Raw genomic sequence first — 26702 nt, forward strand, 5'->3', positions numbered from 1 at the left:
CATAAAATTTGAGCCCGGTCACTTTTATAGTTTCCGAGAAAAGCCCAACGTTAAGTTGTGTGTTGCCGAACAGAAAAGGCTAGTTATCTCCCTTGTTTTTCTGATAACGTTCGTAAAAGGCTACAGATGTAAATACTTTGATGTAAAGAATAATCCTACAAAGTTTCAATCACATCCGATGAACTTTGTCAAAGATATAAAATGTCTAATTTTTCCTTTGACGCTGACCTGTGACCTTGAAAAAGGTCAAAGGTCAACGAAACCATCGTTAAAGTGTAGAGGTCATTGGAGGTCACGACTAAACAAAATATGAGCCCGATCGCTTTGATAGTTTCCGAGAAAAGTCCAACGTTAAGGTGGTGTCTATGGACGGCCGGCCGGACAGACTAACACTGACCGATTACATAGAGTCACTTTTTCTCAAGTGACTCAAAAAAATGAAAAAATGAAAAAAACGTTCAGGGATTTCATACCCAGGAACTCTCATGTCAAATTTCATAAAGATCGGTCCAGTAGTTTAGTCTGAATCGCTCTACACACACACACACACACACACACGCACATACACCACGACCCTCGTCTCGATTCCCCCCTCTACGTTAAAATATTTAGTCAAAACTTGACTAAATATAATGAAGGTGTGACAGTGCCGCATCATCTTTTACAAAAAGCCGGATATGACGTCATAAAAGACATTTATTAAAAAAAAGAAAAAATGTCTGGGGATATCGTACCCAGGAACTCTCATGTAAAATTTCATAAAGATCGGTCCAGTAGTTTACTCTGAATCACTCTACACACACACACGCACAGACAGACACACACACACACACACATACACCACGACCCTCGTCTCGATTCCCCCCTCTATGTTAAAACTTTTAGTCAAAACTTGACTAAATGTAAAAAGAGACAGAGTGATATGTCGGCCTTTTTTCATCCAGCTGATTCAGCAATTCCTGTCCAGTTCTTAGTCTTCCGGGATGAAAAGGTTTCCCTGCACTTGTCTTCAGAACAGGAAACATCAGAACAGAATGCTGAAAGAAGAGGTCTCATTGCACTGGTCTTTGGAACAGGAACAGGAAACAACACAACAACATCAGAACAGGAAACATCCGAACAGCATGCTAAAAAAAGAGGTCTCCCTGCACAGGTCTTCAGGACAGAAAACATTAAAGCAGCATGCTGAAAGAAGAAACTGTGCACTGGAATTCAAGACAGGAAACATCTGGACTGTTAACATCAGAACAGCATGGCGAGAGAAGAGCTCTCCTTGCACAAAGCCTGCCATGGCAACACCGCTGTCACCTGTAATAAATAAATATATTTGATATAAAAATTAATGCACCATATTCCTTTGTGAAGCAACCTAGCCAGGAAAAAGAAAGAAATCTTGATAAATTAACAAGTAAACATGAGTATTTCCGCATCATCTCAGGGGGGACAATGTTAATAAATGCATGGCAGTTACATGTCAACATTTCAACAATCTAGTGAATACAAAGCTAAACATGTAACAGTACCACATCAGTGTCAAACCCTGAAGATATTAAATTACAAAGAATGCTTTGAAAACAGTTTTTTAATGCCACTATGGCATCAAACTTATGAAAAGAAACAAAATAAAGCAAATACAATCACGGCAATGTAAAATGTTGCCCAATTCGAACACGTCTGGATAAATAATAAACTGCCAAGAAGTTAAAAGATTGCATCCTTTAGAAACACTGGGTCTTAAAATTCCCCAATTCCATGTAAAGTCAGATTGAACAGTTGCTGCCGCCTTCATTCTTCCGCAAAACTATTTACACAAAAAGCTAGAGCAATTAAGAGAGATCCATCAAATTTCAACATAAGAATCAAGAAATCACATGTATCACAGTATGTCTGAATTATATCCATTACTACATCAGATATAATTGATTTTCCATTATCTGTGTGAACAGTAAAATAACTAACACGAAACACTGGCGCACTGACTTAATCCCAAATTTACTTGAGGGGAAAAATGCTGCCCTCACGTTCTTCATGTTTAAATGCCATCACACAAAAATGACAGAAAATCAATGCATAACAACTTGCTAATACAAGTTGTATTTTGTCATGCAAGATATCATTGATTTAACGATTTGGGAGTACCTGCGTCATTAATAAAGAAACAAAGAGAGAAAAAAAAGCTAAAACGTGTAGAACTGCATATAATGACATCACAGATCTATTCACACACTGAGGATAAACCATCTTTCTTTCTTTATTTGGTGTTTAACGTCGTTTTCAACCACGAAGGTTATATCGCGACAGGGGAAGGGGGGAGATGGGATAGAGCCACTTGTCAATTGTTTCTTGTTCACAAAAGCACTAATCAAAAATTTGCTCCAGGGGCTTGCAACGTAGTACAATGTATTACCTTACTGGGAGAATGCAAGTTTCCAGTACAAAGGACTTAACATTTCTTACATACTGCTTGACTAAAATCTTTACAAAAATTGACTATATTCTATACAAGAAACACTTAACAAGGGTAAAAAGAGAAACAGAATCCGTTAGTCGCCTCTTACGACATGCTGGGGAGCATCGGGTAAATTCTTCCCCCTAACCCGCGGGGGGGAAGGATAACCCATATCTTCTTGGTGAGAACACAATAGTTCATACTTACACCATACACAATGTGCAACAATGCCTTGAATGGGCATTCCACTGAAGTGAACTTATTTCTGGATATGTTTAGAGATTTGTCACATGTCAAAAACGATGCCAACATGATGTCTTCTGAGCAAAATGTCTGTTTTCGTATGAATGTTATCTGGTTGGCTGCAATATGCAAGTTGGAGATAGAAAATGGTGTTATTCTTGTTGGGTAGGGTATGGAATGTTATGTATGTGGCTTGATAAGGAGAAACAGGAAAGTGTATCTGCTTGAACTCTCAGATGCTGTGCTGACACACACACACCCACAACAAAAGATAAAACAATTCTTCGGTTTCGTTTTCTGCCAAAAAGCCTACCTCCTCACAACCCCAATCCCCCCCTTTATTCTCCAAGCCTACAATGCTGTTCGACATTTTTGCAAAAAAACAAAAACCCTCCACAAAACAAAAACAGAAAAAAACGTTATGCCGAAATCTGAGCAAAAGACATTTTCTGTAAAAAAACAAAAGTAAAGAAAAAAACAAAAAACCAATACATTTGAATACTTTTGTTTTTCATCATACTGCCTGCACCCCTCCCTCAACAGTAAGTATTACTTGCAATATTCTTGGCATTAGGATTAGCTGTTTTGTCATTGGCTCAACACTCATCTTTTAACTGAAACATCTTCTCTTTCAAAAACAAAACAAAAAACCCAAGCGCACTCGGCTATCGCTTTCCCCATTGATTCCCACCCAAAAGCAGTTTGACATATTTCCTTTTTTCCGTTTGAATGCACCCACTTTGACTATCCAGATCATTGCCAATATCTCCTGCGTCAGTAAGCCATCATAAAGGCTGTTTAAAGGCTGTTAAGTCAGGTTTGCCAATGCACATGCATCTCGTAGGCAGGAAATTGGGGCTATAACTAAAATGCTGATGGTAGAAGAAAATCTGCAGAAAGGTAAAGGTTATGTTGGTGCTTGTTTTTTGTATTGGATCACACCTTCACACAGACAACATTGTTGTTTCTTGATCTGGTTTTAAGAACCCAGGGGGTCAGGTAAGACCGGCTAACACAAAAATGTAGAATAAAAGAAGAAAATGTTTTTGTTTTGGAAACATGTAAGAAATAACTACAAAGCTGTGATCAATTAAAACTGCAGAATGATAGGAATTTCTGTGTAAACATGATACAGACAGTGAACAGCTCAACTTAGCCAGGTTTCCTTTCAAATCAACCCATATAATCCCTTCAGGTAAAGAAACAAAAACATAAAAGAAAACAAAAACGTCAATTTCATGAAATGAAAGAAAACGTTTAAGAAGTGCATTCTTGCACAATGAAGGCCCATACCCATGTATGGACAAGAGAATGAGATTGAGAGAAGGGGAAAGAGAGAGGAGAGAGAGAATTTTTAGACTAGAGAGAGACAGAGAGACAGGGGGGGAAAAAGAAAGAGAAACAGAGGGATTATTTTGCTGACAAATGCAACTGTAGAAGAATCTTAGTTTTGTCAAACGATACAATTATAACCGATACATGTAGTGTTCTTTGTATAACACTGTATAAGCTGTCATCTCCGATACTTCCGGCTCCTTTCACAGCACAGCAAATAATTACAAAATAATGGTACTGCTCTTAAAACAAACCTATGCACTAACAATTTCATTCCAAAGCTGCAGAATAAGATGCAGCATAAGACAAAACTTATATTGAACTATGCGCAATGCACAAGGAAAATGTCAAGAAACTATTTAACTCTTTAAAAACATAGAACTCCTTAATAAGAAGAAATCCTTGATCTTCAGGGAGCAGAATGTCAAGTTGTTCAACATTATTCAACTGGAAACTTGTATAAATTCAACATTGAAAATGTGTGTTCAGCCTGAAAGCCTTGACAAATGAAACAAACAAGGTATTCTTTGGAGAAAATGAACAGCTGTACTACTTCAATGGCTACTATTCATGTCACCACTTTGAACAACTAAGTAAATCCAAGCATTCTGCACCAAAAATAAGTACACTTGCACACATTTAAAACTACTCTTCTAAGAGACAGATCTGATTGTTATGTGTTTTGTGTGTGTGTGTTCTACGTCCCTTCAACCTATTTGGCTATTTGGGACAGATTCAGTGTTGTTGACCTTTAAAAATAACAATTTGGTCTGGGTGGAAGTCCTTGACTAAAAGAGAGAGAGAGAGAGAGAGAGAGAGAGAGAGAGAGAGAGAGAGAGAGAGAGAGAGAGAGAGAGAGAGAGAGAGAGAGAGAGAGAGAGAGAGAGAGAGAGTATGAAAAGAAAAGATTATAACCATTCTAACGTGGGCAAATTTTCTGCAATAAGAAAGCATTACATACGTAAAAACAAAAAGGTTTTGTACTCTCATAGCTTTGTTTTGAGGAAACCTGGCTACAAGTTGAGGTTTCTACTGAATGTGTCCTGTTAACAAAATGACACAATTTTTGACACAAATCAAAAGCGTGGACTTGTACAAGACAATAGTGTACAAGGGTTTCCATTTGTTACTAAAGAAATATCAAATACTTTCATTCCTACATGATTTCATATTCACACTGGCATCCTTTTCATATTGTATGTACATGTGTAACTGATAAATCATGGTGATATGTCAAACATCTTTTAGAACCAGTCAATTAGGGGTACCGGTAATTGTCTCATTATCAGCTGACCAAAAGATCACCGATTCTGTCTTTACAAAAGTGAACGTGCTTTTCTTCGACATACAAAGTTGTTCGGTTTAAGTTGTATGATTTGTTTGTTTATTTGATGTTTAACGTCGTTTTCAACCACGAAGGTTAAAGTTGTATGATTTTTGGTTGAGTTTAACATGTGACTTGTATTTCTGGGGGTATCTGCTGTAGGGAGTTAACTGATAAAACAATATCTCATGAAACATGAAGCTCCTTGTGCCATTTGGATGAGAAAGGAATATCTTTTTTTGTTGCAATTTTGTCAAAACAAACAGCATCATAAAAAACATATGCAAAAATGCACACGTTAAGTTCCTTTTCACCAGTATTGTTTAGCTCATTGCCTATCCCAAGTGTAAAAACTATCTATTTATCAAGGTATTAGTCTTGAATTTGAAGCTGTCAGCCTTATTTCAAGATTTCCAATGGAACATAGGTAAGCCATGACAATGCGCTTTGGAAGCGAGTATTGAAGAATTTAAAGTTCACAGACCATCATGAAAATTACTTGAACCACTGAGCAAAACTGCATAACTTTTGCAAACTGCATTTTGAGTTATAAAAAACAACACACACAAAACAACAAGAAGAGCAAACGCTCGATCGAGTCACTTTCGCAGTTCTGAATATTATATGAGGCATCAGATGGACAGGAAGAAATTGCTATTCACAACACAATGAGTCACGTTCACATAAAATTTGAGCCCGGTCACTTTTATAGTTTCCGAGAAAAGCCCAACGTTAAGTTGTGTGTTGCCGAACAGAAAAAGCTAGTTATCTCCCTTGTTTTTCTGATAACGTTCGTAAAAGGCTACAGATGTAAATACTTTGATGTAAAGAATAATCCTACAAAGTTTCAATCACATCCGATGAACTTTGTCAAAGATATAAAATGTCCAATTTTTCCTTTGACGCTGACCTGTGACCTTGAAAAAGGTCAAAGGTCAACGAAACCATCGTTAAAGTGTAGAGGTCATTGGAGGTCACGACTAAACAAAATATGAGCCCGATCGCTTTGATAGTTTCCGAGAAAAGATATAAAATGTCTAATTTTTCCTTTGACGCTGACCTGTGACCTTGAAAAAGGTCAAAGGTCAACGAAACCATCGTTAAAGTGTAGAGGTCATTGGAGGTCACGACTAAACAAAATATGAGCCCGATCGCTTTGATAGTTTCCGAGAAAAGTCCAACGTTAAGGTGGTGTCTACGGACGGCCGCCCGGCCATCCGGCCGGACAGACTAACACTGACCGATTACATAGAGTCACTTTTTCTCAAGTGACTCAAAAACACAATATTTTGTCTTCTGTGAGTCATACAAATGCCAGTAGATATTTATGTTGTAAAGTTCTGAAACAAGTGTTGAACCATGGATTTACAAGATTTTCTATCTAGTGTCAAAATCCATGTTGCAAATACATGTCATACTTTTCTCTTGTTTGAAAATGGTTTACCAATCCATATGAACAAGGCTTGAAGCTTGATATTTTGAACCCTTCTCGGTGAGTATTCACTCACATGAACGTCAATAATTAAAACCTAAGGCCAAAATTCTACTCTTTGGACCAGTGGAAGGAATAACTGAAGACATTGGTGAGAGCATCGACCTTTCCTGCCTTGATACACATGTCTTCTTTGGATTTAGTGACTTTGAAAATTTTTCTAACTAAATTCTAATTGTACTACATTTTCGGGACATTCAAACTTTCCAAAAACCTTTTCCAAATTTTCCCAACTAGGACAATTACTTTTCAATATTCATAAACCTTTTTCTTCTTCTATGCTGCTGGGTATTTTCGTGTTTCTATAACCCACCGAATTCTGACATGGATTACAGGATCTTTTCCGTGCGCACTTGGTCTGGTGCTTGCGTGTACACATGAAGAGGGATAAGGCACTAGCAGGTCTGCACATAAGTTGAACTGGGAGATCGGAAAAATCTCTACCCTTAACCCACCAGGTGGCCGCGGCCGGGATTTGAACTCACGACCTTCGGAGTAGGAGGCCAATGTCTTATCCACTAGGCCACTGCGCCTTTTTCAATTTTCCAAACTTGAAAAATAACCTTTCATCAACCCTGTAATTAACTTTGAACCTAATGTATCAATGTCTAAAAAAAAACGCAAGCCATGTGCTTCCAGAGATTTAGACAGTAGGATTTATTTTATGCAACATTTCTGGTCTTACCCATTTGTATTTGGGGTATCTTACATAAATATTTCATGACGGATTTGTGAAAAACTAGAGATGCGGACATATCACCACAATTTCACATAATATTCTTGTAACATGCTGGCCCAAAACAAAAGTTACAGCATAGGCATCATGACAAAAAATATTATGAACTTTCACATTTATATATTTCAGTTAACAATGATACCCACATTAAAGTTTGTTTTTTAAACTGACTTCATGAACAACAGTCTTATTTTCTTATAAAGGTAATATACAGTTACACAATTTTACACTTACAAAAAGGATGTACAATGTGAAAATATGGAAACATTTTCTTCTTTTCAGCTCACAAAACAAGGACAAACAAAAAACACAAGAAATATATTATTTGGTTGATTTGATGCACTACTTTTTATTGACTTATAATAGATTTCATGTGCAAACAGGAAATGTCATATATAGTAACAGGCTATGTGATTTCAAAGCAACCAACAAGTGTAGCATCTTAACCTTGAAGAATAAACATAAAAACACCATACTACAATGTACAATGCAAACATAGTATCTCACATTCTTAAGCGCACATACAAAGCATGTTTGCCGCTTGTCTTCAAGAAAGGAAACTGACTGACATATCTTTTCATAGCAACACAAACACAAAAGAAAAAAGAAAACAGATTTAAACTATGTCCATGAAAAACACACAGACTTTAAAAAAAAAGATATTAACACCAAGGTATGGTATGTCAATTGCACCTTCCATTTTTGCCTCAGAAAGGCAATCAAATCATTTTTGTAGATTACACCAATACACTCCCCACAAGCTCTGAAATATCAACTCTTTTTCAAAGCAACCGTATGTTTTATCTAAAGAAACATGAATCGGCAGTACTAACGGCTGCAATAGATGTAAAAAGAATAAAACTAAATGATTGTTTTAAGCTCCTGTAAAATACTACTTCCCTGCAACCTTCATACAGTATAAGACTGTAAACTGTTCTACTTCTGTTCATACAATTTTTCAAATTGGGATGATGACAATGGTGATGGTTTCTATTTTCATGTTGCATTTTTCTACCTGGTAAATATGCGATCTACTTTGTGTTATTTGCATAGCCACCTGAGATGGATGATTGAGTGGTCTTTAAAATAAACTTGAGGTAGTGGAATGGAGGACAGGAGGGCTGTGGAAAAGATGCTGAGATCAGAATTGTCCCTGTTTTCCAATAACACTGATCTTTCACTAAAAGAAAAAAAAAACCCAGAAAAATCTACCTGCATCCCCATTGTATTTTAACGAGAGAACAGATGGGGCTTCTGGGTGGGAGAGAGAAAAAGAAGTACCTGGTGACTATCTTTCTTCTCTTTCACGGTCAATTTACTTTGCACGGAATACCTTTTCGTGTTCAGAATTGAATACGTAATACATGTAGAATGAGGAAAAAATATCAAAAGAACTTTGTGTACTCTGTTGCAAACACTTTTACCATAATCAATAGCAGCTTTTACATCTGCATGTGTTTAAATTATTCATCCGGCAATAAAAGGACCTGCAATTCTTTTCTTAAAGCAAGTTGGAACCATAAACTACCAAATGAATGTGCCGTCATATTTGTGCAAAGCTTTCCCTGTCTAAATTTTTTTTTTTTTTAACTGTTCCCTTTAACTCTGTTCATTTAAGAAAAAAAAGAAGAAAAAACCACAAAACTACTGATTCTTGAATCCTTAGGATTATATCTGCAATGAACAGTAAAATGTTATGTAAATTGTCAAATAATGAATCTTATTTTTTTTAAATGGCATAAACTGCTTAAGTGGCCTTTTCACAACATAGTATACCCTTTATTGACCACAAAAACTTGTAAATCCTAGAGAGAAAAAAAAACTGGGACAAATATAAATGATACTCTGGGGATAGGAACAAATAATACAAATGAAATAATGTATTTCATCGATCTACTTTCAGCACTTAGTAAAGAGTGTACTACAAATTATTCATTGCCAAAACCCTGCATTGTCCCAAGAAAGAAAAGCTCTTATGCAAACTTTTTATCTGAGTGCTCTTAAGTTTGTGCTTGTTGGAGAAGTTGATAAAAATAGAAGGGGGAGGGAGGAGAGAGTAGAGAGAGAGAGACAGAGAGAGAGAAACAAAAAGCAAAAGTGAGATTACAAATATTGAACGTCAAAGTTTGAAAGTTTGGTTTCCATTTTTGGTTCACAAACATCCTCATAGCCGCAGCATTGCTTAAATTGGTTGATAGAGATAGATGGGGGAGGAGGTGATGAGGGTTTAGGTGGAAGAGAAACCAGAGGGGAAGAGTTCCCCACCTTTTGCAAAACTATGGCTGATTTCTGATTTCAGTTTACTGCTCTTTTGACAAAGCTGCATGAAAAAAATTCAGAAGAAAAAACTTTCTTTAAAAGATTTTTTCTTGAAACTTGCTAGCTATTTTGGAAAGCCTCATTTGATGTGCATGTATTTATAAATCAACGACTAACTGATTTCTACATGGTAAACAAAAACATAATTCTTAGGGCAAAGTACAGTATCTGTATAGAGTACTATAGAATCAAAGGGTGTTGGGAGTCAGACCGTAGCAAAAGCTCACTTGTAAACTTTGCATTAAAACTTGAGAGCCTCTCAAAACATTTTCTGTATATTTTGTTCAATTCTTTTGTCAGCACTAAACACTATTAAGGGTTTCAAATGTCGAAGCATTGCGTCGAAGGAAAATTTAAAAAACACTTTTGAACGTGACTTTGTATCTCTTTTTACGAATTCAGTTTGTATACTTACTTGTTCATTTAAAAAAATTATCTGATCTGATGACAGCTGTTCTGCTTTTGAATACATATCAGTAAAATTGCTTGACAATCTTAACACCTATTTTTAATCCTTGCTGTTTCAGTGCATGATTCAACAACAACAGCAACGTTTTTCCTTGTTCTTGTTTTTTTCTTCATACATGAATTATGTATGAGCAATAGTAAATCATAACTCCATACTACTTATATATAATTAAATAAATAGATAAATGAATTAATCAAAAAATAAAATATATAAATTTATAAAGAACTTGAGGTTGGTCTCTAATAAATCTGAAGAGAAAAAATACACACATCAAAACACACATACAGACACAGTGTAGAAAAAGGGAAACTTTTAACTAGCAAGCAGAAGATAGAATTGCAATCACTGAATCAGATAGAAAGTATTGAAACAAAAAATAGACACAAAAGGGCACACAGGTGTTTTCTTTCGAAGAAAGAAAGGAAAGAAGAAAAAGATGTGAAAGCTTAAGCCGGAGTATAAACTTGAATCTTCTTCGTAATGTAAAATGCTTTCATGATCTAATTCTTTCAACACAAAGACACAACAGACGCAAAATAAGGAAGAGCTTGTCATGGGAACGATATCAAAACGTTTTGTCAATCGGTCAGCCTGAAACCAAAACATAGACACTGAAAACCTGAGATCAGTCATCACCAAGACTACTAAGGCCTGGCTAGCTAAAACCTGTGAACCTAGACAAAGTAAGCTGGTCATGGCGAAGCATGCAAACATAGTCATAGGACCTAATTCGCATCAACTGATTTTAAAAAAAATTCTGAGTACATTTTTAGAGTAAACAAAACATATCTACAGATTTTTGGATTCAGGATTTGATATCTATAGATTTCGGATTGAGGAATTGATAAAGAATACATTGCAATAGTGTTTAAATCGGTTATTGCAATACATGTATTGTTTTCAAGCAGTATTTTAATAAGAAAATTAGTGACTTAATTTGACAGCTTCCCAGTTGAAATGAAATCCCATAGTCCAGACCAGGTCAAAGATTGTTTGACCAAAAATGTAAGTAATTCAATTAAAATATGCCACTATCACAATGCAGCCTCAACTTTTCTAAAAAGCGGGATATGACATAAAAAAAATGAGAAAAAAAAAACAGAAAGAAAAAAGTGTGGGGATATTACATGCATCTGGAAGAATTCATATCTAGTTTCATTAACATCTGTCCGTTATTTTTCCGAGAAGTGCTGTACACACACATACACACCGTGACACACATATATGGGTCATTCTCAGAAATGGTGGTCCAGTGAGAGTGAGTAGGGGTGACACATTTGAAATCATGAAAAAGTAAATTAAAATTATTTCTACCACGACTTTTTTCATCTGAATCTATTCCTGAGACATTAAAGCATTGTTGTATGTCAATAAAAATGGTTTCTATACGTTGATGTTGTTTTGTGTGCTTTTCAATTGCGAAGTTCGGCCGTTTCCGGATCGCCGAAGCGTTACACGACTTTCGTGATCAATCAATCAATCAATCAATGAGTCTTATATCGCGCATATTCCGTGGGTACAATTCTAGGCGCTCTGCAGTGATGCCGTGTGAGATGAAATTTTATACGGCCAGTAGATTGCAGCCATTTCGGCGCATATTTACCTTTCACGGCCTATTATTCCAAGTCACACGGGTATAGGTAGACAATTATTAACTGTGCCTAAGCAATTTTGCCAGGAAAGACCCTTTTGTCAATCGTGGGATCTTTAACGTGCACACCCAATGTAGTGTACACGGGGGGGAGGGTTCGGACACCGAAGAGAGTCTGCACACAAAGTTGACTCTGAAATAAATTTCCGCCGAACCTGGGATCGAACTCACGCTGACAGCGGCCAACTGAATACAAATCCAGCGCGCTACCAACTGAGCTATATCCCCGCCCACTAAATGCAAACATGCAAACACCAACAAATTACTGCAATCGACAGTCAGGAGTTCAGTCTTGGACGTAGCAACACATCTTTGCAAAAACTCACGCTGAATTTGAAGTTACGGGCTTCGAACAAAAAATTATGAATGTTGTAACGCATTGTATCCGGACTCGACGCGCGAACATCGGACAGCAATGTGCTCCATGACTTTGCCACATCACGGCTATTTTTAGCTCTTTGGCGCACAGGAAGTTCGAACAAGAAAATAGTCCTTTGAATCACAGCCAAATATTCACAGAAAACACCAGAATCATATCATTTGCTGAAACTCATGGCGTCGTTTCCCGACCTACGTTACGACTGAAGATGGTTTTTACTTAATTGTCGAGCCTGCAAAACTTTGTCACAAACTTACACACTGCGGATGGCGACAATGTAGTGTCGGAAGGATATCGAGTGCAAACAGTCTATCAAAGCGCGAAGTTTAGCGGAACAAAGCAGCCAAGAAGTTTTCGTATCCTCTGATCGTCGATGTTCGACATTCATCAAGTACTTAAAATGGGTAATCTGAACGCAACAGGAACTTTCAACAAATACAGCAAACTCTGACGAATTGTGTTTTGTGTAGTTATTTTGGGTCAGACGGGTTTTGCCGGCAGGAAAGGCCAAACAGTGCAGATTCATGTCTGTCGCACAGGAACCGAAAGTGGTTCAAGCATTTCGTTTCTGTGTTGCGACATTCACCTTAGTCAGTTCCAAATGTCATTTTTTTACCAATATTAGTTGAAGTCCTTACCTTTCATAACTAGAATGTGTTGGGTAGAACACAAAAATACTGCAGAACTGATAAAAAAATGCACAAAGGATTGAAGGCTTAGGTGGTTTAAAGTTGGAATTTGGTTTCCATGTTACAACATTCATCACGTAAATACAACACTTTAAAACGTCTCTTATTCAGCAACCAATTACTCTTTTTGTCTAATTTTTGCATTATTATGTATAGCAAACAATAGACTTCATAGTAAAAACAATTATTTTGTATTTCTTGACACTTTATTTTTTACTTTGTATGTAACACTTTGGACCACCATTTCTGAGAATGACCCATATATATACCATCACCTCGTCTCGATTGCTAGTATATCTAAATACATGAGTCAAAACTTGACTAAATGTAAAAACCGTATGCAATTATAATACAGCTGCAAATGCAATAAGCTTCTGAGAGAACAAAAATGGGAGGCAAAAAGAATTGGTAGCTTCAGGTAAAGTGTAGCAGACGAGTTTGGACAAAGGCAAAACATAAAAAAATACCAAGCAAGGGACCCCCCTGAGACAATTCCTTTGTCAAACGAGGTACCTATATAAAAGAACTTCAACATGTGAATAATTGATGTCACATTATGACCTAAAAGTGCAATCTTATGATGCATTGTAACTTTTTTAAATGTCTGGAAATTCAGCAGGACTGAAATCTGGCTTGATAATCTGTACTGGATTTCATTGGTTAACTAATTTTCTGTACTTTCTGTACACATGTAAATAATAATCGGATGACGTGGAAATTATTGCAGAAGAACTAAGCTAAAACGACTTGAGAATAGATCTACCCTACCTGATGTATGAATGCCACTAAAATTAAAATGATCTAAAAAAAGACCAATTCAAGCACCTGACTTTTTTTTAAGAGCCGCGGCTAACTGTCTTAATAAAAGTTTCAGTTGGACTCTGAAGTCACATAGCTCAAACGAGGGAAATTCAATGTTCAGTCGCCTTATGGGTTAGTTGGTCGTTGGTTTTTCATGTCCCTGTAAGTACCTATTTGGTTATTCGTGACCAATTAAATGTTAATTCCTTTCTCAGTTTACATTTAGATTCAGGTATATCACAGTAAAGTGAAGGTTCTTTCACACTTGTTACTTCAAACCTCATTAAAAAGCTGGATCTCCTTTGAAAGTTAAAAATCTTGTCAGGGGGGGTGAGGGGTGACGATCCCTCAACATATAATACTATTTATGGAATACAATTTTTTCAAGGAGTTATCCGGTAGAACTAACCTCACTAATAGTTATCTGAATCTACCTAAAGAAGATTCTATACTGATTTCTTAATGGCTGCTTAGTTCAGTATATGTTTTAAACAAGCCCCACCTCACTCCCTCCATTTCTCAACACACACACACACACACACACACACATAGAGACCAACCTCGTTAAAAAAAATAAAAAAATAAAAAATAATAATAAAAAAATAAAAAGTAGAATAACATAAAAATAAAAATAATAATGATACTGAATGAACAGAATACTTTTAACCTGCTAAACACCAGCTTAGTACTTTACCTGCTGAATCATACAAACCATGGGAAGATACACAAACTGTGTCTAGCTGTCTCTGTTCCTTGCAAGTTCTTTGGTCACAACACTACCAACCAATACTGTACAGCCTCAAATAGCATCCCTCTTGCACGCTTGCAAATGAATCAGATTACACATAAAGGTATCAGATGGTACCTTACTCAGTAAATCAAATGTGAACATGAAGACGTCTTGACACCCCATACAGCAGTCTGCTGTGTCCACAGAAGGTTCAAGTGTCAAAAACAGCACTCTTTTTGTTCATCTAAAAGCAAAATGCATAATCAGGCAAGAGATCTTGAAAACGTAAAAATAAACATTAAAAAAGGGAAATATTATGTGAACTCGTGCTGTCTGGTGATCTCTAGAATGATCTCTGAAGATTTCAAAATGAAAATCTCATGCCTGATGATATTCAATCCATGGTCACATTTCTGACTGAAGACACAAGATTCATAGGTACAATGTACCACCAAAATAAATGTTCAAGATGTGCGAGGCAGGCTGGATAATAAGTCATTGTTGGTGATAACACAGCCATCAATGATGCAAAAAGTGATGAAATTGCAGCAATGTCTAGTTTTGGAACTTTAGGTATCATAACCGCACACAAACATCAAAAATGATCCAAAAGAATATGGAGCTGGTCGTCATTGTTGACAGCTTTTCCTCCCGCAGCGAAGAACTCCTCCTGAAGTTTCTCACTGGTTTGAATAGTCTGGTATCCAGATTTGTTCAAGAATTGTTCATCGCACAAAAATGTTTAGAAGCTGATGCTTCTCACTCAAACACTTGTGACATAAGTATTTCCATAATGATGGTACAGTATTCCTAACGCAACGTTTGCTTGAAACACACAGACACAACACAGTAGTCTGGCTTCCAAATGTGTTCAACAATTGTTCACGATACAGAACTGTTTGAAGTTTTTACTCTAAACTCAAACACTGCTGAAAAAATTAATTTTCATAATGATTCCTAAAGCAACATCTGCTAACAATACACAAACACAGTTTCCTAATAGCGCAGTGACTTGCAGTAACCTTACTCACAATGCGGCAGTACCTCAGAAGCCTAAGTATATCACCATCATTTTAGTGATGAAGTGATGAGACTGTTGCTACCTCAACATCAATGACTCACGGCAGCAAAGTCACCGTCACAGGGACATTGCGCAGAGGCCGCCTGAAACATAATAAACATTCATCTCTGTAACTCGCAAAAAATACGTGTTGCACAATAACATCTGACTTGAAGTCAAAACATGTGTCAATTTCTGTCTAGATAAAGTGACCTTTGCCTAAAGTTATGAAGGTGACATTGGATAGAAAGACATTTCTGCCTGCTGCTGCTTTGCAGTTCTCTCCTCACTAGAAAGTGAAATCACCTGTGTCCATGTACATACAAATCAAAGAAAAGTCAAAGCTACTCAGAATTGTACAGTGCAGAGACCTACGTTCACTCCATAACTGTCACAAGACTGCATATAGGGTTAAAATCTGTGCTCTAAGCAGGGGTGGGCAAGGAGAGGAGTCTGAAACCCTCTAGGTCATCTTGTTTAAACAATCGATTGAACCACCACAGATCTGTCCAGGCATAAGAGCAGTCTTTCACTTAGTCTCATACCACAGATCTGTCCAGGCATAAGAGCAGTCTTTCACTTAGTCTCATACCACAGAACTGTCCAGGCATAAGAGCAGTCTTTCACTTAGTCTCATACCACAGAACTGTCCAGGCATAAGAGCAGTCTTTCACTTAGTCTCATACCACAGAACTGTCCAGGCATAAGAGCAGTCTTTCACTTAGTCTCAAACCACAGAACTGTCCAGGCATAAGAGCAGTCTTTCACTTAGTCTCAAACCACAGAACTGTCCAGGCATAAGAGCAGTCTTTCACTTAGTCTCATACCACAGAACTGTCCAGGCATAAGAGCAGTCTTTCACTTAGTCTCATACTGCAGATCTGTCCAGGCATAAGAGCAGTCTTTCACTTTGCCTCATACTACAGAACTGTCCAGGCATAAGAGCAGTCTTTCACTTAGTCTAAACTCTCATACCACAGAACTGTCCAGGCATAAGAGCAGTCTTTCACTTAGCCTCATACCACAGAACTGTCCAGGCATAAGAGCAGTCTTTCACTTAGTCTCATACCACAGAACTGTCCAGGCATAAGAGCAGTCTTTCACTTTGCCTCATACCACAGAACTGTCCAGGCATAAGAGCAGTCTTTCACTTAGTCTCATACCACAGAACTGTCCAGGCATAAGAGCAGTCTTTCACTTAGCCTCATACTACAGAACTGTCCAGGCATAAGAGCAGTCTTTCACTTAGCCTCATACTACAGATCTGTCCAGGCATAAGAGCAGTCTTTCACTTAGCCTCATACCACAGAACTGTCCAGGCATAAGAGCAGTCTTTCACTTAGCCTCATACTACAGAACTGTCCAGGCATAAGAGCAGTCTTTCACTTAGCCTCATACTACAGAACTGTCCAGGCATAAGAGCAGTCTTTCACTTAGTCTCATACCAAAGATCTAGAGCCTGGCTGCTTCCTATGCAGACTCAATTTTTTTTTTAAATTTCAGAATAATAATGGAAACAAATACTGTCATATGTTATTTGGCAAAATTCATTCAGCAAAAAAAATCTCTTATGCACTGGAAGCAGCCAGGCTATTAATTTCTAGCATGCAACAAAATGGAAGGATGCCCTTATCCCATGTAAAAGCCTCGACAGAACTGCGTTGGTTTACATGATGGGCTTACACAGGAAGAAGGGGAAATGGCTTTTTCATGCCATGTATGAGGGGGAAAGTGGGAACAGAGTACAAAGAATGCCAACTCTGTCACCAAAAGATCCTCTCTTACTCTTGCACACCGTCTTTACCACAGTAACATGGCAAGCAGTCACTGCAGTTCAGTTAACAGGTGCTGTTTTGCGACTGATATTTTCTAAACTCAAAACTATCTAGCTTTCAAAATCATTGTCCAGATCAAACAAAGTTAGGGGAATTCTACCTCCTGATGTCAGAAATCACATAAAGACGGCTAAGTCTAGAGGTATGAACAGGTACATGTACTATATTTTGTTTAGACCGTATAAACCTGTACAGGTGATCTAAGTCTAGAGGTATGAACAGGTACATGTACAATATTTTGTTTAGACCGTATAAACCTGTACAGGTGATCCCCTCTTTTAAGACCTTCACAAATCTGAGAAAATCGGGTCTTAAAAAGAGGGGAGTCTTAAAATGGAGCTAAAATGACAGACCTTATTCATGAACAGAAAATCGGAAAAAGCAAGGTCTTAAAAACAGCGGGAATTCATAAATTGGGGGGTCTTAAAAGTGGGGTTCCACTGTACCACAAATATGGTCAGAAGGTATAAAGAGTCAAGGCGATTACCGATCTCCCTGTCATGCTTTATGTCACTGTGATAGTTAGAGTTCCCTCAAAATAAAAGTATATTATTAAGACTTGATTTTTCACAGATTTTTGGAGGTCTTAAAAGGGGGGTTCTACTGTATTTTCCTTACAAAATACAGCTGGGGGTATGAGACAATGCCATGTGTGAGGGGGAAAGTGGGAACAGAGTACAAAGAATGCCAACTCTGTCACCAAAAGATCCTCTCTTACTCTTGCACACTGTCTTTGCCACAGTAACATGGCAAGCAGTCACTGCAGTTCAGTTAACAGGTGCTGTTCTGCGACTAATATTTTCTAAACTCAAAACTTTCTAACTCAAAATCATTGTTCAGATCAAACAAAGTTAGGGGAATTATACCTCCTGATGTCAGAAATCACATAAAGACGGCAAAGGCAAGAGGTATGAACAGGTACATGTGCTATATTTTGTTTAGGAGGTATAATAAATGTGTACCACAAATATGGTCAGGAGGTATGAAAGATTCAATGATCCCCCGCAGACATTCAGGCGATTATCGATCTCCCTGTCAATGTCATGCTTTGTATCACTGTGAACGCTGGAGTTCCCTCAAAATAAAAGTAATATTATTAAGACTTGATTTTTCACAGATTTTTGGAGGTCTTAAAAGGGGGGTTCTACTGTATTTTCCTTACAAAATACAGCTGGGGGTATGAGACAATGCCATGTGTGAGGGGGAAAGTGGGAACAGAGTACAAAGAATGCCAACTCTGTCACCAAAAGATCCTCTCTTACTCTTGCACACTGTCTTTGCCACAGTAACACGGCAAGCAGTCACTGCAGTTCAGTTAACAGGTGCTGTGCTATGAATGATACTTTTAAAATTCTGATCATGGAACTCACTACGCCTCACATGAGGTTTACAGAACGACGGAATCTTTCACAAAATAAGCAGTTCTAACCTTATGGAACACACTTGCAATAGCAATTAACAGCATTAAAAGACACAGTTCGTTTGAATGGCTATTTAGTATAGGTAAACCACGCACCAGTTCTCGTGGTTTATTCACCCCCTGAGCCATCGTGGACCTGCGTGACCCATTTTCCTTTTTATCACAATTTAGTTGTCAGCTTGTGGTTTCAATGCGACTGGCTGTGTCTGCAATAGCACGTTACTGTGTCCCTCTGAATCTAAAATGCAACAAACAACTGCGAGTCACACGAACTTATCTGCGGCGGTTGGTTTCAAAGAAACCAGCGATATGCAGAACATTTGTCTGTTTGGGCAAACACGACTTTGCATGACCTGCTTCCGGGCTCCCTTTTTTCAAACTTTCAAAACTTCGAATTGTACTGATCTTGTATTGATAAAAAAAAGAATTCTTTTTTGATTTAAGAATGTTTGTGTAACAAGCTGTCAATTTATTATTTAGATTTTAAAAGTTAGGTCTAGCGCCAAAACAAGGCTACCGATTTGTTTTAATGTACTTCCTTTCTAACTGCACGAATTAAATTCTTTGAAAATGTCTCACTCTCAACGGAAAGCAGCCAGGATGTTCCCGTTCGGTGAGCGTTCAAATGGAAGTATGTTTGTACTGTATGTAAAGGCTCGGGGAGCTCAGTGACCAGAAACAGATGGTTTACAGGAGACCGAGGGTGGCTTTAATATACATTATCTATGAGTATCAACTATCACCAATTTTAAGCCTCTACTGGTTTGTCCAACAACAACAAAATAACAAAAACAAATAGATTAAAAATGGTGACTGAAACCTCTGATTGAACATTTTTCCAAGCAAACAATACCATTACCAAGGTACAATTTAAAATCTTATTTAAGAAGTGCCTAAATAAATGAAACCGACAGGATTCAGGTTTCAGGCAATGCAACATATACCCATGCACATAATGAATAACTGCATACACTCTAATATTAAAGAGCATCACATAAAAGTCGACTTCAGCCTGTTATTTTCACATTCCACTCTGTTACACAGTAACAATTATCAAACCTTTTCTAATATTATTCTCTCTGTGAAATTTCTATTATCAAAGAATAACTAACTACCAAATTAAGGAAAATAGACTGTGTTTGTGTGAGGGGGAAAGTGGGAACAGAGCACAAAGCGCCAGCTCTGTCACCAAAAGATCCTCTGTTTTTTTCGCACACCGTCTTTACCACAGTAACGTCACAGCCACTGTGGTTTAGTTCAACAGGTGTTTTCAAATATTACACGACAAAGAAGTCAAATGGATGCACGTAAATCGAAAATTTTTAATTAAATTTTGATTTAATATAATATACTTACCCAATTCTTATGAATGCATTGACTTTAGTCCCACATGCTAGATGTCGAAAAACCTCTCAAATTACCTGCCCTTAGTAGGGTGGTAACCAAGCTAAAAGCGACGCCATAGCCGTTGCTATGGCCTGACCTTGCTCGGTTACCCATAACACCCTGCGCACCACGTGAGCGCCAGCATCCGTAATAATCATTCGAGACTATTAGTCAAACAAACCCCCAAGGACATAATCCAGCGGGGACGGATGGGAGGGTATTAACTATAAGAATTGGGTAAGTATATTATATTAAATCAAAATTTAATTAAAAATTTTCGATTTAATCACATATTCTTACTCCAATTCTTATGAATGCAGATTCCTCCTAAAGGTGGAGGGAACCTACTTATGTCCTTGTAAGAACCTGTCCTGCAGCCACTAAAACCAGCAATGAACTGGAGCCGTCTAGCCGCGTGCAGGAGAAATCCCAAAGATAGAAACCGATGAACACATCATCTGACCTCCAGTAAGCCGTTTGCAAAGCTTCGCCTAGGCGACCAGAACGCAACACGGCAATAAAATGTAGCAGAGCCCCTAGAGAGAGACAAATAAAAGATGTCTCTTTCGCTCCATTGTAAAGACATAAGAACCTGAGCTAAAGCTCGTGGTTCCAAAAGACAGTAACGTCAAAAAAGGGATTAAAAAAGTCTAACCAGACAGTTAGAAAATCCGAATCTCCCGGAGCGAAAATCCTCCCAAGAGGAGGGAATCAAACACCAGAGGATATTGACCAGGTTTCTGAAACCCCAAAACCTGGCCAAAAACCGTGAACAAACGGCACCAAAAGCCCTAAGGCTACATCCTCTGGCAAACCCCAAAAACGCATGCGCCTCACTGCCCTATAGGGCTGAGGCCCAGAGTAAGTAAAACAAAGTCCCACGCGCTAACCAAGGGGGAGCCTCTAAACCTCATAAAACAAGGTCCTTGATCATGCCCACAAGAGGGCCATGAGCCACAGAAGAGAGGCCTATTTGTTTCAAAACAGCTGAGATAGCCGAGACGCCGGAACCTCAAAGAAGAGGCCCAGCTGCCCAAAGCCAAAAACTGAAACAGAGGTGAAAAACCACCTGGCTTGAGAGAGGGGCGCTAAGGAGTTGCACCCCCGCTCTAAATCCCCAATTGGCCAAAGAGGCCAAACAAGGAGCATACACAGATAAAGTGGAGGAAATATATGCTTCGTGCCCAAAGAACAGAGTAAGAACCCATGATCTAAAACACAAACAGCACGCCTCCAGACCCGTAATCAGATGGGCCAACCCCTGAGCAAGCCCTGAGAGGACCTGCTGAGCGAGTCGGCCCGATCGCAGAGCTGGCCGGGGAGCAATTCCCCTGAGAAAATGATTTAGTGTGAAAACCCAATCAGAATCCCTTATACTCTGTCTGACAGGGAGTGAGAACTTGCTCACCCCAGCTAGTTCACATAAGAAGCAACAGACGAATTGCCCGAATGCAACAGGACCTGCCTGTAAATAGCCAAAAAGGAAAGGCTAGTAGACTAAGAGCTACTGCTCCTAACCTCAGGCAAAAGAGAAGCCCAAGGATTCACGTCTACATCACAGCCTCAAGACTGCAATCACCATTGCAGGCCCCATCTAGACGAAAACGCATCCAAAAAGCGGTCTAAGTCCAGGGGGAAACAAAGCTAGGGAAAAAAGTCCCCTGAGCGATCCAAAAGGATTCCAGCCACCTTCCCGCGTGGAGGAACCCACTCTGGAGGAGGACCCTCATGTCCCAGACCTGTGAGGCCGAACCCCCCAAAAAACTTGAGGAAAGACTAGAGGGCCAGCATAGCTATCGATACCGTCCGACCGAAGATCGGGTCTAAAGACCCCGCAGAGGCCTGCTCTCGTGCCAGTCTGGCAGTGAAAAGCGCTAAAAGCCTCCCTATTCTCTCTTGTGTGAAGAAAAAACCTTCCAAGAGACAAAGTCGAACAGCATGCCCAGGTAAAAAACCTGGGATAAGGACAGCTCGGAATTTTGCCTGGTTACTGAGAGCACCAGGCAAAAAGCCTGGTTCAACACCAAAAGGAAGTGCAGCTGACAAGCTGATTGACCTTGAAAAAGCTCAACCAGCCCCCGAGATAGTCCAGAGACCAACACCCCCAGAAACCGAGCCCTTTCCTGTGTGCAGAAACGCAGAAGGAAAGCTCATGTGAGAGCACCGAGGAAAATCTCAGCCAAAGCTGAAAGCCCTAGCCCATGCCGACCCACCTCCCGCAGAGAGGGAGGCGACACTGAACCAAAACACCCCTTTGTAACCGGGAGCGCATAAATGCGCTGCCAGAGGTCCACGAAGGAAGGGAAAGATTCCAGCTATTGAGTAGGTCTTAACAACCCCCGAAAAAGCCTGACCCTTGCTTCCTCCAACCAGCATGAAATCAAACCCCTTGTAAAGGAAGGAGATCACACCAAGCAAAAACAGTGTGGGCCTAAAACGTCACCGAGAAACTTCTCCGCTCAGTGACTACCCTAGCCCAAGCTGCCAGCAGCCTGGCTAAAGCCTTATCCAAGGCATCCTCCCTAACCCAAAAGAGCGTTCAGGGAGGAAAAGATAGCCTATAAGAAAGCACAGAAGAGAGTCTCAGCCAAACCAGAAAACTCCAAACCATGCCATCCTAGCTCCTCCAGAGAGGAGAGGGAGGAGTAACATCATGAAAACTCCATGTTCCCTGTGGTCTGTAAACGAAGCCAGAAACAAGCCCCTGGCAATAAAAAGTGCAGATCAGACCCTGAGCCTGAAAATTCCCTGCTAACTTCTTCCGCACTAAAAGTGAGGACGAAGCAGCCTGTAACCCCGAAGCCAGCATTCCCCTGCGTATAAAGCAGCGGGAAAGGTGTAGGCTGAAGACCACTATCCTAAGGTGCGGAACAAGCCAAAAGTGTGGCATGAGGTAGGCAATCACCGGAGACTCAGCAAATGAAACAAATTGCGAGAAAGCCTGTGAAAACCCAAAGCCATCCCGGAAGAGGAAGGAAGAGAGACACCCCCAACCTATCCGGGACAAAGTAAACTGCAACGGCAGCCGCTCTATGTATGGGAAGCCTACAACCAGTAGGCAACCCTATACACTCCCCCTCCTCCAACAAGGAGTCCGAACCTAACCACCAGTTGTGTAAAACACAAAAGGAGGGGAGACCGGGGAGGTCGCGCACTAAATACTCCTGCCGATAACACCGCCAAGAGTGTGGATGAAAAGCGTGATCAGTCTCTGACTGCCAACCCAACACCGCCCACCTGAACAAGAGGTGGGGGGAAGAGGGGTTGGTAACTGGCACAGATCTCTGCCGAGAAGGAGATTGAGTGGAGAAACAAGACAAAGCCGGGCCCGGCGCATCTTACCCCACCCGCTGTGCGAGAGAAGCAACCCAGTGCTAAGAACCAGACTACCTGGTTTGAACCACAACTCACCCCAAGTGGGGAGGGGGGTGGTCCAGCACAGCCGCAACCCCTAGAGGGGGTAAGGACTGAAACAGAGAAACGGCCGTAAACGGCCGATCCTCGCTCGTCCACCTGCCAAAGTCAAGTAGCCCTATCACTCACCCACCCCTAGAAAGGGGGGGGGGGGGGTGACCTATGCTGGCTAAGGACAATGACCACTGGCCAGGTGATACTATAGCCGAGTCCCCGCAGACCATTGTGAATACAAAGAATGGGAGACTGGAGAGAAAGAGTATATTCTGTCTCCGCCTGTCCCAGGTAGACAGCCGGCACAGCCCGTGCAGAGAACAAAACGGAGCAAAGCTCATTGTTCCCTGACCACTGTGCGAGACACCCTGCCGAGAACAAAAGAGAGTGAAGCTCATTGTTCCGCGACCGCTACCCGCGACGAGCGCGGGCAGCTAACACAGCCACCTGTCCCAAATGGAGCAGAGAAGGAGTATGTAACATAGCCTGGAAAGCCGTACATAGCACCCCCGCTGTGTAGAAAGGCCTCGATAGATGAGGAGAACGATTGTCAGGCCAGGCCATAGAGGCACAGACTGTGAAGACAGTCTAACAGCGCCCACCCCGTCCAACCCAGAGGGAGGGAAAGGGTGGACCCGCGACAAACGCGGGCAGCTAACACAGCCACCTGTCCCAAAAGGAGCAGAGAAGGAGTATGTAACGTAGCCTGGAAAGCCGTACATAGCACCCCCGCTGTGTAGAAAGGCCTGAGCCACCCCATGCCCCAGATGGGGAGGGGGGTGGCTCGTCACAGCAGTAAGAGCGACGGAGAGAGACGAACCGAGCAACGGCCGACCCCCCTCCGTCCACCTGCTGTAGTCCTATAGCCCACCGCCCGCCCACCCCGATAGGGGAGGCGAACGATTGTCGGGCCAGGACAATAGAGGTACAGACTGTGAAGACAGTCCAACAGCGCCCACCCCGTCCAACCCAGAGGGAGGGAAAGGGTGGAACGCTACTCCAGCCCCCACCCGATCCTGCCCGGTGGGCGGGAAAGAGTGAGCCACTGATACCTCCCCCCCCACCCTGCCCCAAACGGAGCAGAGAAGGGGTATGTAACGTCGCCTGGAAAGCCGCCACCCGAACGCGCCCGGGGGGCGGGAAAGGGTGGGAAGCTAACACGGCCCCCTGCCCGCAAAGGGCAGAGTGGGACAAGCCCTGGCCGTGACTTACCGTGCCCCCCCACTCCCCCTTCCTCACGGTAAGGGGGCTGCATGACCGACCCAGCAGTGCTGTTTTAAAGCAAGCCGAGCGGCCAAGGCAGGCGGGGAGCTGGCCCCCTCTCCTAAAGGAGAGAGTGCTCGCGAACAACCCAGTCTACCAGTGGCAGAAAGGACTGAACCGAACTGGCCGTTTGCACCAGGCGACGGTGCGACGCAGGAGCGCCCCCCCTATCCCCCCCCATTGGCGGGGGGCTGCGTAACACACTGTGAAGTACCGGCGGTAATCAGAGTGGTTAAACGCAGGCAGGGAGCAGGCCCCCCCTCCGAAAGGAAGGGGTGCTCGAGAACAGCCCAGAGCCACCAGAGGCAAAAAACGGGCTGAACCGAACAGGCCATTTGCACTTGACCACAGTGCGAAGCTGACGAACGGGAGGGCGGGAACCGCCGATCGCGCCTGAAACAGCTGAAAACACAGACCAAAACATCGTTAAGTCCCCCCAAAAGGAGGACATTGACTGATTCCTCTTACTCAGAGAAAGGGGAAAGAATAGCCACACGGCCACCCCCCCCCCCCCCATCAGTCGCACCGACGACGATCCAACAAAAAGTCTATAAGGAGCCTAAAGGCTGATTAACCCCAACAGGGGAAGCGAGCTGTGAAAGAACTGAACCCACCCTCGGAGGGATAGGAACATAAAAAGAAGTGCTGTTTGACGGATCTACGACCCGCATAATAGGCAAATCAAAGTTCTTAGGCTACTCTTAGGTATAGTTTTCTAAACCAGGCTAAGAGCCTTGTCACCTTCCAGTCTCGCGCCACGTTTAGCTTTGTTGTCGGCCATTTTAAGACCGGCGAAAAACAGTCACCCAGAACAAAAAACTTCTGCGTGCGTGTTCAACACAAAGCTATCAACATTTATACCAAACATACACAGGAAAGATCTCACCAAAAGGTAGACGGACAGGTAGACCCCCAAGAACCGGCTAGTCTCAAGGACGAGCAGGCATGTGAAGGCCAAAAGTGAGAGCGAAATTCGGACACGTCCACCGTGTGTTGTCGAAAGTCGAGAATGATTATTACGGATGCTGGCGCTCACGTGGTGCGCAGGGTGTTATGGGTAACCGAGCAAGGTCAGGCCATAGCAACGGCTATGGCGTCGCTTTTAGCTTGGTTACCACCCTACTAAGGGCAGGTAATTTGAGAGGTTTTTCGACATCTAGCATGTGGGACTAAAGTCAATGCATTCATAAGAATTGGAGTAAGAATATGTGATTAAATCATTTTATGAAGTGAAACCTCTCTCTAAGACCCCTTGATTATATACCTGCTTTCTCAGATCTTATGTGCATAACATCTGTAAATTTAGCTCCATTTTCAAGACTACCCCTTTTTCAAGACCTGATCTTTCTCAGAGCTTGATGATCTTAAAAGGGGGTTCCACTGTAGTTACCTTTACATTGATTTGTTTCACTGCACTGAAGCTGTCCCAAGTTGACACCCTAATGACATAAATGACCATCCAAGTGTTCTTCCACAGCAAGCTCCTTTTTCACAAATACTTTGGCAACATTTGCAGACAGGGAAAGGGCTGAAAGATGTCCCCCGACCACAGCTTCCTCACATGACAAGCTTCATATGAGATATAAACATCAGCTTTGAACCCTGTTTAACTCATGTACTATGAAGCATTTGCTCACAGTCATGCTGCAAACTATCTGTCCTTGCTGTGTGGTTACGTGCCACCACACTGTATGGGAAAGAGTGGGGGTGAGA

The 26702-nt window shown here is 40.9% G+C and overlaps 1 protein-coding gene across 1 annotated transcript in view; it reads right to left on the reverse strand.

Annotated features, from left to right (window-relative positions):
• Window positions 1-14241: 14241 nt before the first annotated feature.
• The window catches only part of LOC138981724 (RNA-binding protein 33-like), a 53159-nt gene continuing 40698 nt past the window's right edge, over window positions 14242-26702 (reverse strand). The window contains exon 20 of the mRNA XM_070354789.1: window positions 14242-15781. Within this exon, the coding sequence (XP_070210890.1) occupies window positions 15736-15781 (46 nt within the window). The 3' untranslated portion in view covers window positions 14242-15735. The remainder of the gene's footprint in view (window positions 15782-26702) is intronic.

This window comes from Littorina saxatilis, linkage group LG12 (assembly GCF_037325665.1).
Source record: "Littorina saxatilis isolate snail1 linkage group LG12, US_GU_Lsax_2.0, whole genome shotgun sequence".
NCBI classification, from domain to species: Eukaryota; Metazoa; Mollusca; class Gastropoda; order Littorinimorpha; family Littorinidae; genus Littorina; species Littorina saxatilis.